Source organism: Leopardus geoffroyi, chromosome B4 (genome assembly GCF_018350155.1).
Source record: "Leopardus geoffroyi isolate Oge1 chromosome B4, O.geoffroyi_Oge1_pat1.0, whole genome shotgun sequence".
Classification (NCBI taxonomy): domain Eukaryota; kingdom Metazoa; phylum Chordata; class Mammalia; order Carnivora; family Felidae; genus Leopardus; species Leopardus geoffroyi.
Window position 1 is genome coordinate 57,556,348 of NC_059341.1, and position 16,744 is coordinate 57,573,091.

The 16,744-nt window shown below is 35.8% G+C and overlaps 1 protein-coding gene across 22 annotated transcripts in view; it reads right to left on the minus strand.

Moving 5' to 3' along the window:
- The window catches only part of SOX5 (SRY-box transcription factor 5), a 1,013,293-nt gene that overhangs the window by 184,412 nt on the left and 812,137 nt on the right, over positions 1–16,744 (minus strand). For all 22 annotated transcript variants that reach the window (XM_045466143.1, XM_045466144.1, XM_045466148.1 and 19 more), the window contains one exon: positions 13,948–14,016. In XM_045466143.1, the coding sequence (XP_045322099.1) occupies positions 13,948–14,016 (69 nt within the window). The remainder of the gene's footprint in view (positions 1–13,947; positions 14,017–16,744) is intronic.

A 16,744-nucleotide genomic window follows, 5' to 3' on the forward strand; every position in this document is an offset into this window, starting at 1 on the left:
ATACATTACTTCATTTTAAATGTCTCTTAGTGCTTCTGAGTCTGACTGATGTAAGATGTTATTTTGAACATGCCAAAGCATCTAAACGGCTCCAGTCTTTTCTTTTCAGCCCGCATTCCTTGATAAGTGGCAAAGCTTCCCACTTATCAGTCACTCAAAGTGACTGTAGCTGTCAGTTGTGTACAAAGCGCAATCAGTTTGGAAGCGGAGACACCAGCATTTTTCTTCTCAGCTTGAAGCAAACACGTTTTGACTGCTAGTCATTCAATTTTAAAGCATCCTCAATTAGGGGCGGATGAAGATATAAAGAAAACACATCCTAAACACCTCCACCAGGCAACAGAAAAATTTTATTGTTATCTCTTGATTTTCCTCTCGGCAGCACCATCCCTCCACTTTTTCTGGCTGCGAGACACTGGTGCTCGTGACAACACACCCTCTATCATGAAAAGATTGCGATCATATATTATACTGACACTCTGTGAAACCTCTGCCGAGGCCTGCTTATGTTTTCTTTTGCTCTCTCCCACTTGAACCACCCCACAACAATTTAAATAACTGACTTCTAAAATTAAAACGCAATGAACTTTTAGACCTGCTTGGCTTATCAGTGAACAACAACTTTTTATTCAATGAAAACATGAATCCAGTTGAATGAGGAGAATAAAGAGGAGAAGACTTTGCCAGAGAAGAACTGTGGGAGAAAGAAAATAGAATTAAAAGGGTAAAGGAAATGACTGGTGGCTATGTCAGATGGTCAAGCAGCAGGTGTAGACAGAGATACTGGCAAAGTAGTGGAAAGGAATTCGGAGGTAGAGAGGGGAGTAAAAAAAATGCATTCAGAATTAGATGGTGGCTACAGTAGAAGGAAAAAATTTAAATATATATTTAAATTTTGGCAATAAACAGAGAAAACGAAGGGAAACTGATTTAAAAAGATATGTAGAAACCTGAGTATGTGTGAAAGAGTGTATGCATACATACACATTCACACAGTGTATACACATATACTAATATAAATCTCTAAATATGTGTATGATATGCAGATTAGCTCATTACTTCACCGCTTTTAGTAAACATATGTGCATGCTATGAAAGTTCATTAGTTCACATCTTCTAATTTCCCATTTAGGTGTAACAAGATTGTCGACGTCAAATAATTATTTTTAAAGATACAAACTTGTATAAACATGGCATCCCATCTTTTTTGGCATTTATAGGTGAAGATTTCATTACATGCAACGTTTGCTTATGTAAAACACAACTTTCCTGCATTTGTAATTGTTAATTTCCCCCATTTATAAAAGAGCACTCTCTTACCCGGTTTATTATAGAAAGCAAAAGTAAAATACTTTTTAAAAAACCCTGCCACATGCGCCAGTTTAATAGGTTTAACTCAGTTTGATAAGATCAATTACTCTTATTTTCTTGGGATTATCTGAATTAAATCACTCCTTGCTACTCTAATAAAAAGAGAGAGGAAGAAAGTGCCTTTTAAGTTTACATAGTACTCAACATTCAGGATCTCAGATTCATGCATACACACACACACACACACACACACACACACACACACACACACACTTCTCAGTTCCAATGTCTATAAAATGGAGATAATATCATAACTATCTGCATTCTTGTGATAATTATATGAAATGACGTCTGCAAAGTACCAAGTACTTAACAAGCAACGGGCTGCTCTTCTCACCAGTATAATACAGAGTACAAAATGATTTTACAAATCATATACAGCACTAGGGAATGTTGGTTATCTATTTTTGATGGCTCCCTAAAAATCTATTTCAATCCCCTGAGAAAATTATCATCTTGCTTGTTATTACATATACTACAGAGTGGGGAATGTGCCCACAGTTTATTCATTCATCCATTTAATAAATATTTTAAGGCTGCCTTGGTGCCTCAGTCAGTCAAGAGTCCGACTCTTGATCTCCGCTCAGGTCTTGATCTCAGGGTCATGAGTTCAAGCCCCATGTTGGGCATGGAGCCTACTTAAAAAACAAACAAACAAACAAACAAACGAATATTTTAAATTTTGTACTATATGCCAGGAACTATTTATATGTACTCTGAGTATAGCAGTAAGCAAGACAGATGAAATCACCAACCCCACAGAACTTAACTGCCAGGTATGTCTTGTGGCAGTATGGGGTACAGCAAAACCAAGGTACATATAAGGAGGCAAAAAGTAAGGGCTGTCAAGAAACGTAAAAGCAGGACAAATGATGAGAGATGACTTAAGGGATGCAGGGACTAGTTTGGACTGGGTTGTCAGAGATGGCCACCCTAGGGAGGATGCCATTTGTAGAGAGACCTGAAAGAAACGAGGGTCTGACTTATGTGCTGAACTAAACAAAGTATTCCAGGTCATCAGAAAGACAAATAAAAACGTACTGATTCTAGGACATTCTTGGAATATTCCTTGAAACCAGGAAGGACAGGTTTCTAGGGTAGAAGGAATGAGGGAGACAGAGAGGTTGGCAGTGGTGCATTCAAGTACAGCCCAATAGACTGACATAAGGAAAGTGAATTTATCTTAAATAACATGATTTTGAGCATGATTATAGCATAATTAAATTTAAAATATCACTCTAGCAGCTTTGTGAAATGTCCACCCAGGGGGTCAACGGAGGAAGTTGGACGACCAACACGGATAGGAGGCGACTATATCAGGCTAAATGAGAAATGATGGTGACTAATGGTAGGTGAAGTTGGTCAACTGATAGATTAAGGATAAAATGTTGATGGGTTATTTATAAGGTATTAAAGAATGAGAGGATTTAAGGATACTTCCTAGGTTTTGGTGACAGCAACGAGGCATATGGTCTTATACTCATAGTTGGATAAACTGGGAAATAATGAGTTTAGGAAACATAATTAAAGGTTCTGCTTTCAAAATGTGAAACTTGGGTGCCTACTAGCTATGTATTTAAATAGGCTGAGTAGGCAGTTGAATATTTGGCTCTGAGGTCCAGGAGAGAGATCAAGGATGGGAAGATAAATTTTGAATTTATTATCGTTAAAACAGTACACACATTGATTAGATGAGTTCATTTAGGAAGTAAGTCAGATGATGGAGAATTATAGCATGATAGCCTTTAAAGGATGTGGAAGAAATTATCATATGAGACTGAGGATGGAGAATAATAATTTTTTTTTTGTTTTTGTTTTTGTTTCTAAGCAGATTGTGGTCTTTTGGAGACCAAATGAAGAGTGTTACAAGAAAGTGGGAGTAATGACTTTATCAAATGTTGCCATATGACTGAGAATTTACCACTTCTAGAATACTTGTTGATGAAGAAGCAATTCCAGTTTCTCTTTTTGCTTCTCCTTGAAGAGAAAACTAGGGGTCATCCTAGTATCATAAAGATATCCTTAACATTCTATTTATCTTCCTTTCCATTTTATTTGACTGTTAGCCTTTCTTTTTTAAAGAAAAATAGAGCTAAACACACACACACACACACACACACACACATACAAATAAAGTAAAAAGTCAGTTTCTTTTTTACTATAAGTTACATAAAAATTTACTAGCTTTTGTGTACAAATTAGCCCTCTGGCTTGAGAACTGAAGGAAATTTGCCATGTACAAGGAATGACTGGAATGTATGTCTTGACTCCTGATGTAACTACTCTTCACAGAACAATTAATTTTATGTTAACACTCTGTTAATTTCATTGGCATCTAATTGTCTTCCCATTTGTCAACTCTCTTCAAAGATGGGAGACAGAAATTCTTTCTAAAGGCCTTGTGAGCAACTCCCTGCTACAGCATTTAGTTTACCACACTAGTAAATGTGTAAGCTAAGGTAAAGTAGAATCAATTCATTTTAGGCCAACATATTGACTTCTGGCCTATATTTCCAAATCTGTTGCTGTTAACCTGCTTTGTTTTATTTTGTTTCCCACTATTTGATAATTACAGTCCCATGGTTTTATATAAGCCCTGATGGGCCCTGTTTTGTTACATGATAAGATATGGAGTACAGAGCCTCAATGAAGAACAGTGCTCAACTTTTTCCACAGGTAATGTTGTTTGGGAAAAGGATGTAAAGTCATGGGAAAGACTGTTGTCAGTCTGTTTTCTGGGCCAGTCTCAGTGATTCCATAATGGCCATACTGGATCAAATGAATCCAGGCTTCACTTCCAAAATGATACTAAAAGATCAGAGAAAGAAGAAACATGGAAATGATACAGAAGTAAGGCAGAAAAAGAAAAAACAGTAAGGAGGATTATTTGAGATTCCACACAAAAGAGAAGAAAAAAAATCTCCTTCCCTGAAAAGTATTATTTATGTTTTTAGTGAAAAGTGTACATCAGGATGAGTGAATTACAGAACCAGAATTACAACTTCCAAAAACTGCTGTCAAAATTACTTCAGCATAGTCATTATACAGAGTTACTTTAACATTATTGAGGGTCTCAATAATGCTATTAAAAAGTTTAAAATATCAGGGTCATAGTTTAAAATTTACATAAATATAAACTCATATTGTTTGATAAATCTATCAAAAAGAGAAAAAAAGAATGGTGATATTCTCTGTATCTATGTTCCTCATCTCCACTATTTTCCCACTAAGGAAACTAGAAAAAATATTCTACATTTACAAATCTTAGTGAAGTTTGGTTTTGGAGCCTCAAGCTTTTTCTTTCTACAATAATTCATTCTCTTTACAAGGACTCCTTTATTCCCAGATATTGGTTAGTGTGTCTTAAATATTTTCTCCTATTTAAAAATAAAGCACATTTTTAACTTTGCAAATTTTAAACTTTAGCAAATTTTTAAATTTTTAACTTTTGAGGGAGAGAGAGAGAGACAGAGAGACAGAGAATGCATGGGGGAAGGGCAGAGAGAGAGGGAGACACAGAATCGAAAGTGGGTTCCAGGCTCTGAGCTGTCAGCACAGACCCCAACATGGGGCTCAAATTCATGAGCTGTGAGATCATGACCTGAGCTGAAGTTGGACGCCTACCCGACTGAGCCACCCAGGCATCCCAAAATAAAGAATTATTTTAAATGCTGTCCTGATTTCCAGTCCAAAGTGTCAGATTGACCATGTGCACTTATCTCTATTCTTTCCTGAGACACCAATAAAATGATAAAAACAAAAAATTTAAAAACCCATACCAAATAAAGAAATAAAGAATAAGAGATATACACGGGCAATAAATTTGACCAGAGTTTCAGAAGATGAAAAGTAAGTATAGAATGTTAATTAATGTTAAGTGGGTGAAACAAACTAGAGTATACATGGAAGGAGTTAAGTGGAAATGAGGCTTAATTTGCGCTCAGAACTACCAGAAAGTTTTGGGATTCGAAACTCCAGGTATGAGAGAGAGCAGTGAGACCTGGACTGAGAACAGTAGTATTTGGGGCACCTGGGTGACTCAGTCAACTAAGCATCTGACTCTTGATTGCAGTTTAGGTCATGGTCTCACAGTTCATGAGACCAGTCCCCGTGTCAGGCTCTCTCTCTCCCCCTCTCTTTGCCTCTTCCTCTCTCTCTCTCTCTCTCTCAAAATAAAAGAAAACTGTAGTATTAGTTGGATGTGACTCCATCAGTTCACCTCTACCTCAACTACATCACACTTCCTCAAGAGAAATCCTAAAACAAAGACTTCTGTATCCATGCATGTGATGTATGGCCAGCTTCCTGTTCTCACTAGAGCAGTGTCCACCTGTTGATAAACCTGTTCATAGTCACAGCTCCCAATCAACTTTTCCTTGTATCTCTTTTAAATCTGAATTATTTTTTTTAAATTTAAGTAGGACTTTAAGCTGAAAGAGAAACATCAAATAAACAAGCAGATAAAAAATGGAGGAAAAGAAAATTTGAGGAAATGAGACTTTAACTTTTTAAAAGCGTCCTCAAATTCCAACTTATTAAGAAATGACAAGAACAGAATTAAACAAGAACAGGATAAACTGAAAAAAGAATTATTAGGGAGAAAGAACAAGCTTATGGAAATTAAAAAGGCAATTTCTCCAACAAAGATGCAATTAAACTGTTTAGAAGATAAATTTCAGGCAATCTCTGAGAAAGAAGACTCAAGAAACAGAGGCAATAATATTGACAATAAGAAATATATTGATCAATCCATAAAAAATATATCTGCCTCGCAGGAGATCCAGAAAGAATTAGAAAAATAAGGAGATAAAATGGGCAAAGAAAAAAAAGAATTCTTTAGAGCAAAAGAATGCAACTCTTTAGACTAAAAGATTCATGTTGTTTGTAATAAATGAAAAATATTTGTGTACATTCCAGTGAAATGTCATAGTTAATAGAAGACATAAAAGCTTTCAGAAAGGAGAAATATTGGTTGCCATCCACAAAAAAATGTCAGATCAACATCACATTTCTTGTAGATGTTAGAAGATGATGGATCAATGGATTTGAAGTATAAGGAAAATCTTTTCTAACCTAGAATTCAATTTGCAGCCAAACTATCAATCAAGTAGAGAGCTTAAACAGAACATTATTTAGAACATTTTTACCCCAGACACTTTAGTTCCTAAGTATCGCCACACCGTTCCTTTTCTATCAGGAAGTTTCCTGATGTGGTTCCAGAGCAAAATACGGAGATAAACCAGGAGGACATAATAAGAAACAGTGATTCCAGCTCTGGAGAATCATAAATGGGTGTCTCAGAATGTTGGCTGGACCAACCAATCTAAATGAAAGCAGGACAGATGGCTAGGAAGCAGGTATCCAGAAAAGCGGGGTTCCAGAGATTTGATTTATTCTTGAGTATTTACAGAGTCATAAGGCAAGTAACATGAGTAACATGAGGGGCAGGGGGAAGAAAAGGCAAATGGAAAGCACAGAGCTACACAGAAAGGAAATAGGAGCATCCGTTTTATTATATCCAGAAAACAATACATAGACTTGTATTTTAAATATAAACACCATTTTTTGATTTTTAACTTTTAGGATTAACCAATAGGTAAAGCGTGAGAGGTATGTGTGTATACATACATACACAAACACATGTATTATATATATTTTAGAGTAAACATACAGATAACAGAAATTGGCAGTTGGGAATAAGAGAAAAGAGATGCCATCCTCATCTGACAAGGCAAGTGCAAAGAGACTATTTATAGTTGATTGGAAAAGAAAAGAGGTGTAAGTAAACTATTTAAAGCTTCAAAGTACCTGCTGGAAGAATTTAAATGACTTTTATAACGACATTGTAAGGTGCGGGAGGGGAATAGGAGAGGTTGTCAGGATGGAGATACAAAACCTAAGCAAATCTTCATTTCCAAGTTAATGATATTAAAAGTTGATAAGTCAGGAGCAGCATGATAATTATATTTTATAGACAGTGAAGAAAATACTAAGAGGTTATTAAAAATGAAAATTTAAAATATTCTAAAGTGGCTCCTTCTGAGTAAAAGGATTGGGCACAGTAAATACAGGAGCATATAGAGGATTGGGCTCTGGACAGTTGCTTTCATTACTCTCTTGTACTCTTAGCAATGTGACATGTGTTACATCAGCAAAGATTAAACTATATAGATAGATAGATATCAGTCTATATAGATACAGATATCAATGTATCTGTATCTCTATCTACAGAGACAGATTTGTCTAGACAGTGAAATACTATGCTGAAATTCCATCATTAGGTAATTGCCAGGAGATGTATTAAAATATGCTTAAAATATTTTGAAGTGGCTCTGTCTGAGTAGGACAGAGAGCTGCAGTTATCATCACGGCTCCTCTAGGAGATGGCGCCTATCTTCTCGAATTGGAACTTCTACTTCCAGAAAGTGCAAGGAAGAGCAGGAAACCATACTTAAAGCTACTTCTTTGTATCTCCATATTTTCTCCTTTTACAGTATATCTGAAAGCCAAAAACTATATCCTGTACGGTTGTGGTGTATTTTATTTCCTACAGCAAAACATGAGTCAGAGCCCAAGGAGTTAATGCATTTCCTTCTCAGGTTGAAATGCTACCTTAATTGCATGGTGTTTATTCTTGGCATTTCCAGTCTCCTAAAGAGACAAGGTTACTTTGCAATCTCTTTGTGCTCATGTATGTGCGTGGAGTCTTGTTGAGGGGGGTAAAATGCTTCCAACTTACCACACTCAGAGAAAGAAATCATAAATCAGCAGGTCAGTCAGGTACTATTATTTCACCTTTCACGTTATTATGTTTTCAATACAATTTTTCAATGGATTTTCTTCTGCATAATAATTTATCAAGAATTGCTAAAACTCTTAATGAGCTCAGAGAACTTTGGCTCCAATAAAATGAAACCTTTATCACAAATTGGTTGAGCCCATGACTGCAACTAATCATTCAATTGTACATAAGTCAAGTTGTATTTTTATTTTGTGGGAATAATTTCCCAGGGAAAGAAAACTCATTTGAAAACTTTGGGCCATTAAGCCTTAAATGGTAGAATATCAGTAAAATAAAAATGAACTGGGCCAAGACTTGGGAGACTTGGAATGCAGCCATTCTTCTACAAGTAACAACTTATGTGACATTGGGAAAATCTTCTAACCTTACTTGGTTTCAGTTTACAAACGTCAAAATGAGAGACAGGTCTAAATAAAGGCTATCTAAAAACCCCTTGTAGTTCTAAAATCATATGGATTGTTGGAACATTGAACTTAAACAGTTTTCAGTGGCCACTGCCATGTAGACTATACTCTTTTGTTCCTAGAAATTCTCCTCTTGCTGGAAATACTCACTGAATTTTTCATCATCAGAAACACAGAAGGAATAAGTTTTTCTCTCCTAATAACTAGGCAAAAACTTTAAGCATTCTGTGCTCACTACATGCCAGGTATAATCCCATTCCTCGAACTAACCCAGTATCACTTGGTTATTACAATTCCCATTAAATAGATGGGAATAATGAAACTCAGAGGGACTAAGCAATTTTCCCAACATCACACAGAAGATGAGGTATGAAGATGTGAAGACTGAATTTAGGTATGTCTAATTCTAGAGACCCTGCTCTCTATCTTCATTTTTAGTCATTTAATACAATTAAAGTTATATTTCACACAGCTAAATGTAGTCCTATACCACCTAAAGAGCCAAGCTCTTCCTTACATACCATTGAATATACACTGACCAGCCCAGAATACAAACGAACAAAGATCTGTCCTTTGCTCTACCCTTAGCTCTAGACAGAATCAGTGACCCAGATCTATTACTAGTCCTGCAAATGCATACCTTATGAATCAGAAACAATAAGGAGATTATTAAATATCAAATCTTTGCCCCTAAAAGAACACAATGAACAACAGTTGGAAAAGTTTGTCAAAAGGGAGAAGGCAACAGATATGTGAAATCTCTTAAGAAAATTCAAACACCGAACTTTCAGTATGGGAATCATGACAAATATGCATTTTAAAAGAAGCACATCTTTAAAATTTCTCTTACCATTATCTGAAGTGGATTTCCTACTAGAGCATGTTGTTGGACTGACCCTATTAGAGGCTAATAAGAGCCTAAATAAAATTCCATTGAGTATTATTGAAAAAGGATTAAAAAAATTTTAAACTAGGACATGCTTCCCCCACTCCCAAAGCTAAAGAAATCCTGTCCCATACAAAGCTTCAAGATAAAAAGGAACTTGAGTCTCCGGGGCATTCAGTTTGTTGCCTTAATGGAAGCTGAGTAGAGGTCACTCATTCATTTACTTTAAAAGGTTTTGGTAACGGTGAATGAAGTCAAGATTAACCGTTGGTCTAGGATCATTATTGGAAACATAAACCACCTAACTGTCCCTATTAGAAACAGGTTGATTTAATGTAAAAAAAGAGATTAGTCAGAAAATAAAACTGCTAAAAGATGGGCACTTAGCATAAGCAAGAGAGTAAAAGAAAAAAAAAAGGTTATCTTTAAAAAAATCTAAAGTTATTTTTCTCTGAAATATCTATAAATTTTATCTCACATATTAATGTGTATTAAGAGTGAGCTATCTACAGTAAGTAGGAATGCAAAAAATTCTATTTTTTTAAGGACAGTAAACAAAAATATTAAAGGAAAACACTGCTGAATGGGAGAAAAAGCAGACTAGAAGTTTCTTAGTGTCCCTAAAACTAAGAGTCTTATAAAGAAACAGACAAGTTCTTGTGGGAAGACAAGATATTTTTGGTATTATGACATGATTTTATTTGTAGAATGAACTGATTTTTGATGTTGCAGAGAATAACAGAGAGCTTTCTTGTTTCTTCTTTTATCCTAATGTGTTATGTGAATCGACCTAGAAGACTATAACTCATAAAGTCTTAGAAGACTATAACTTATAAAGTCTTTATAAGGAAATAATGTAGATTGAGTTGTCAATCCAATTAGAATCAGGCAATTGTAGAGTTAGGTTTGCTTTTTAAAGAGAGAAAAACAGTTCATAAAAATTGATCCTAAGTGATTGAATAAAATGGGTGAATTTGCTAATTCTTATGGCATTTTCTCTTTGAATAAATAACTACAGAGTAAAACCTACTACCACTCTTTTCATCTGGAAAGAAGAGACAGAAATAACAGGCCAAGAGAAATTTTAATAACCTGGGTCATTTCAATATGTGAATGTTTGTGCATACACAGACAAGTATAAACATGTTCATACATTTTTTAATTGAATGACATATACTTCAAATGGAATAAAAATGTCTAAATTAACCTCTCCTTTAAAGAGATCTCAGTAAAATGAAGAAATGCTGGGGAACATCATCCTCATGTCAGTTAACATAGCCATCAAGGGTGAAAATTTGTCCTGCTCTTCTATCCTGTCAATCTAATCCATCTAGCAGATCTGCCTACCTATCTAATGTACTGCGTGCCTTTACCAACATTTGGGCCAAGTTAATGTCTTGTATATTTATAATTGCAACCGAAAGCTTAAAGGTGGCCTTAATTGTGGTCTACTAACATTTCAGTCCACTATTCTACCAACAAAGGAACTGGAATACATTGTTTTCTAAAGCCCAAAGCAACAATGGCATAACACGTAAGAAAATGCAATCAGGATGAACAATGTAAGTAGGTATGTTTATTTATATAAGGTCTTAGTCTCCGTATAGAAGAAAAAGGAAGTAGATCAAATTCAAAATATACTACCTAAGTACTTTCAGATATCAAGTAAATGTAATCTATTATAAATTCTTACGTAAACATTGATTATGTGAGCACTGACAAAAATAAATTTTGTAATAATATTGATGGCTTTGATTTGCCTTCTACTATAGCAGGTTTGATTTTTACTCTTCTTCCTTGCTATATGCTGATAAGGAAAGGGGGATGAGGGAAGAAGAAGAAAGGGAGAGAAAATATTCTGAAAGAGAAATATGGTAAGGATTTATACGAGCAAATAAAAGTATCTGTTCTACATTTTTAATCATCTATTTCTACACATGTCACTACAGAAGTCCTTCCCATAACTGTTTGAACAATCTCTCACTAGACTAAATATATTGTGACTTTCATAATTGTTAAGTATTTGTGAGATTTACCCAAATCAATGATTTATAAAATATACTTTAGAACTATGCTTTTAGTTAATGAATATACTAGAAGCTGTGAAAATGAATTCCTTTCAGATCATCAGTCTTGCTCAGTACCTTTTTTTTTTTTTTTGCCTGAAAGATTCCCTACTTCCAAGATTAAAAAAAAATAATAGATTAATGGGTTTTGACTCTGTCAGTATCATTTATTTGTGCTAACACTAGAAAGAGGACAAATAAATAGATACAGTATCTCAACATCTCTTAATGTTTTCCTAAAATTACTATTAGTATGACATTAATTCCTTTAGGGACTATTGGTGTTTTGTTTTTTTCTCACTCTGTGAACTAGCGGAGGCCAGCAACTTAACAGTTTGATCATAGAAATTTTAAGCTTTTAAAATTCTCATATTCAGCAAAATTTCTACGAGTAGTCAGAAAACTTTGCTTCTGATCTTAGTGCAACCTGTAAATGGTTGTGTAATCTCGGGCAAGCCATTAAACTTGGCTTTAGCTCTCTGGAATACAGTTTCCATAGTCGTATCATTTCTAGGGCAGGTAAATGTTAAGGAATTCATTTTAAAAATTCTCTGACTTATAAATTGTAGTGCTCCGTGCTCTGGTGCAAGGAATCTATCCATTTTAACACTGGGCCACTATGACTGAGCTTAAAATCCACATTTGAACGTAGTGGCTGTAACTGTGGCAGGACTCCAAAAGAACTACTGAAGGTGTTGGCTAAATTTATATGGTCAGGTGACATAGTTTATGAGCCTTCTACGTATTCATACTACTGGTTTAGATATTTTTTTGCAATTCTGTTTAACAAAGGACTATCTCAGTATTACAAAAATTACAAAAATTTAAAATCACCAGTGTGTCTTCAAATTACAGTGAAACCGAGTGACTTGCAAAGGGCCATACTGCTGATTATGGAATTGCTTATTGATAATGAGAAGTTGCCATAAGCATTTTGTTGTTTTAGATTTTCAATAATTAAAAACATATTAAATGTAGTTAACCTGGTATCATCAACTAAAACTATATTCAAAGACAGCATACTTAGACTGAACAGGAAGTCCAATCAACAGTTTTAAACCACTGAATAACCACTTGCCAGATATGAACATATATAACATCACATTAGGATTTGCTGCTTGTCATTACAGTGAAGGAAAGCAAAGAATCCTGGCTGGATCATCTCACTGATGTTTCTCTGTCTCACCAACCTGTGACTAGCTCACTAAAATTTCAGGTGCCCCAAGAACGAGTAAACCCTGATTGTGCTATATAATCCAGGGAAATGAAGTGTACTTGACCCAGTTAGGTAAAATGGGCTAAACTTCGTTGGCAATGAAGTCTAAATGTGATTAAATACAAAAGTGAACTAATGTAGACATGTTTGCTTCTGTCTCTTATGGTATTTAAACTTAATAAAATAAATATGCTGGATTCTCAAAATAGAACTTCAAAAGAATGATAAACTTCTTCTTAATAAAATATGTTGGCATCTCAAGATAGAAGTCCAAGAGAATGATGAATTCCTCTTCTCTAACATATGCTTCTAAAGAGTAATGTTACATAGGGTTGGATTCATAGCTCTATGAATCAGATTCCCTTTCTTGCTAGTAATAGCAAGTATGTATTGAGGACCTACTGTGTGCCTTGATACTATGCTGAAATGCTCCACCCATAACTCCATTAAATCCTCATAAATACTCTATGAAATAGGTGCTTTCAGAAAGGGAATTTTCAGAAAGGGAAACAATTTTGTCATAATTCATGCCGCTAGCAAGTGGTGAAGACTGGACATCTCTGACAACTTATTTTTTCTTTTTGTTGGCAATATAGCTGCTTTCTTGTTCTTCATGGATGGCTCCTCACCATCACACGTTTCCATATAAGCAAAATATGCATAGAACATGTCTATATGCACATAGAGCCCTTGCTCTTGGTTCCTCCAGGCAACATGAAGGGTGAAATTCATCACCTTCCCTAACCTCAACCTCTATCGCGTGTGGCTCTTGAGCATACGGTAGAACATACTCTCTGCCACTGCTCTCTAACAAACTTGCCATACCTTTTTGCTTTGCCTCCCCTGCATGTCATTCATTAAGAACACTGATGGGCATGTTAAAGAATAGAGCAAATGAAATCTTTTTAACATATCTCTGCAATAATTTCCTTTCGGTAAAGGATGAAAATGACTGTCCGCTTGCTCAGAATGGAGCTTCCTGACATAGTAGGGCCTGTGATGGCCACCATTTGCAAGATTCTCATGGCACAGGAGGTAACACGGCATGAATTAAGCCAAAAATAATGTTTGTGTTGGAGGTCACTCCAGTAAGGTGATCTAAAAATTAGAAACAGAATATATATATATATATATATATATATATATATATATATATATATATATATTTAATTGGAAGTATGTATGAAATTATGATTTCTGACCTGGATCTGTTGCTGAAGCAAATTGATTTTGTGTTGTTGCTGCAGGAGCTGCTGCTGCTGTCTTGCAATCTGTGGAGAAATTGCACATGAAAAATTTAAAAGTATATTGTTGTCCCAGGGGGAAATTACCAATGTTCTGTTTCTCAAAGTTTGATTTGACACTGATTAAGATGATGAATATAGATGTGCCTGTGCCTCTACACGGTACCAGCAATTCACTCTTAAGTAAGATCAAACAAGGTATTTAGTCTTCTGGAACAGTTTCTTTTGGCCTAAAACAAATGAGGCCTAGGACACTATGACAGTGATCGAATCCAGTATGAAATGGTAGAGTGTCAAAAATCCCTCTTCCTTCCAGGCAATACATTAAGAGCGTACTGCCTCTGGCATTTTTTAGCTCTTTTCTACAAAAGAAAGTATCGCGTCAACAGGGGGTTATTTTCACCTGGGAGTTCAGGGTAGCACAAAATATTGTGTTAGGAGAGGCTGTATGCCTTCATGAGGTTTTGGTATTTGTTTTTGTTTTTTGGGTTGTTGTTGTTTTTTTTTTCATAAATACTGCCCTCATTTCTACCTCCCACAAACCCCTAAACTGCTAAGTCCTCAATGCACTCCATTATGGTTTCTGCTCCCAGTCTTAAGGATTCTGCTCCCACTAAAAAGATTCCTCGTAAAAGTCACCGTTAAAGTCATTTTTTAAACTCTAAAGTGTCTTTTAGACCTCGCCTTTTGGCCTTTCATCAAAATTCAACACTGAAGTTTTCTCCCTCGATCTGAACTTTCCTCTCTGACTTCTATGACATCACATTTCCCTGGTTTTGCTCCTGCCTCAGTCTGTTTCTTCATAGTTACCTTCAATCGCCCTGTCTAGCCTTTCAATGCCATAGTTGCATATGGCTCAATTTTAGACTCAATTCTTCCCCCCAGGTGCCAAGTGTTTACAAATTTGTTTCTCTAGACCACACCTTTGTGTTAAGCTTCAGACCCATTTTTCCAATGGCATTCCCGAGAATACTTCATATTCAACAAGTTCAAAACTAAACTCAGGACTTAGCCCTACATGCAGTCATCTTTGAGTGTTTTCTAAGCCAGGGACTAGCACAATCACCTCCTGTTATTCACTCCTGTAACACCTTATACATTTACTTAATACTACATAACATACTATGATTTTATCTTTATCTTATTTTTGTTTTAATTAACATGTTACTGTCAACTAGGTCGAAATCCATAAATACAGTGAGGTGAGGAATCGCGTATATTTTACTCACTATGCAAAGCCTGGTACAGAAGGAATATTGATGAAGAAAGCATGAATGAATAGATGAGAAGAAAATTTTAAATACTTTATTACATGCTGTCAGGTAGGAAACCTTCTCATGAGAATGTAACTTCTAACTTCATAAAAAGTATCACTCTTTTATAAATAAGCTCTAATTCTTACTCTCATCATATTATAATCAAGATTGTTTTCATTATAAATGTATGTCCCTTAATCTCTGTATCACAAAGCTAAAAATTCAGGAAAAATTTGACACCTGCAGGGTCCATTACTCTGAATGAAAGTAAAGAAACTGTAGGAGGAACATGGGTCTACCTGGCTGCACAATTAACTTTTTATTTCCCTTAACGGCACTGGTACAAATTATAGTTATTTACGTGCTTTCATTTTATCTTAGGAACAGGGTTTTTAAAAATCAATTTTTTTCCCCTGAAGAAAGCAGGAAAGAAATGGTAGGAAAAGGAGTATCCCTCTTTTACTTAAATCTGGTCCTTTCCTCCCACATATCATTTCAGCTGAAGTTTAAATTTAAATCTTTCTTTCAGCACCTTATGAATTCATCAAGACATTGACCACTTCACACACCCCTCCACACTTCATCCCATTCCAAGCCACTGCTCTCTCCTTCTGGATTATTATAATAGTCTCCTATTGCTCTTTCTGCTTCTGCCTTTGCTCCCTACAGCCTATTATGTATCAGTATCTTGAGAGATCCTTTTAAAATATAAGTTGTGTCATGTTATTTATCTTTTCAAAACCCTCTCACTCAGAGCAGAAGCCAGTGTCCATATGATGCCTGCAAGACCCTGTATGATTTGGCCTCTCTGGTTTCACCTTTTCCTGCTCTTCCCTTTGTACCCACCCCTCCTCTACTCTTGCAACACTGCTCTCCTGTCTCTTGAACACACCAAGGATGCTCTTATCTCCCATGGATATACCTGCCTCTGGGCCTTTGCACTTGCCTTCCCCTCCATCTGGAACCCTCTGTCCCTAGATAATTGCACTGGTCACTCCCTCATCTCCTGCAAGTCTCTGCTCAAATGTCACCCTGTCAGTGAGGTCTTCCCTGATCACCCATTTTAAAAGAGCTTCTCTACCCGGTACTCACATCCCTAATTCTCTCCTTTATTTATATCCCCTATCAATGTTTACTATATATTACCTGTTTATTTACTATCTTTTCCTAATTAGAATTCAACACATTAGGAATTTTTGTCTGTTTTATTCCTTGCTGTATCCCAGTAACTAGAACAGAACCTGGCATCAAATTGGTGCTCAGTAGTTATTTGTTGAATGAAAGATGTGGAATGGCAGTGGCAGAGTCCAGTGGCAAAGCTGATCAGTAAACAGGTTCATTAGCATCTCTAAGGGCTGTAATGGGAACAGTAGAGTGTACAGAGTAGGGACACCCTACAATGAGTAGGGAGTTTGGAAAGGAGGGTCAGAAAAGGAGTTCTCAAGAGAAGATACACTTAACCTGAATCCTAAGGAGGAAGTATTAAATGTGTTTCAGAG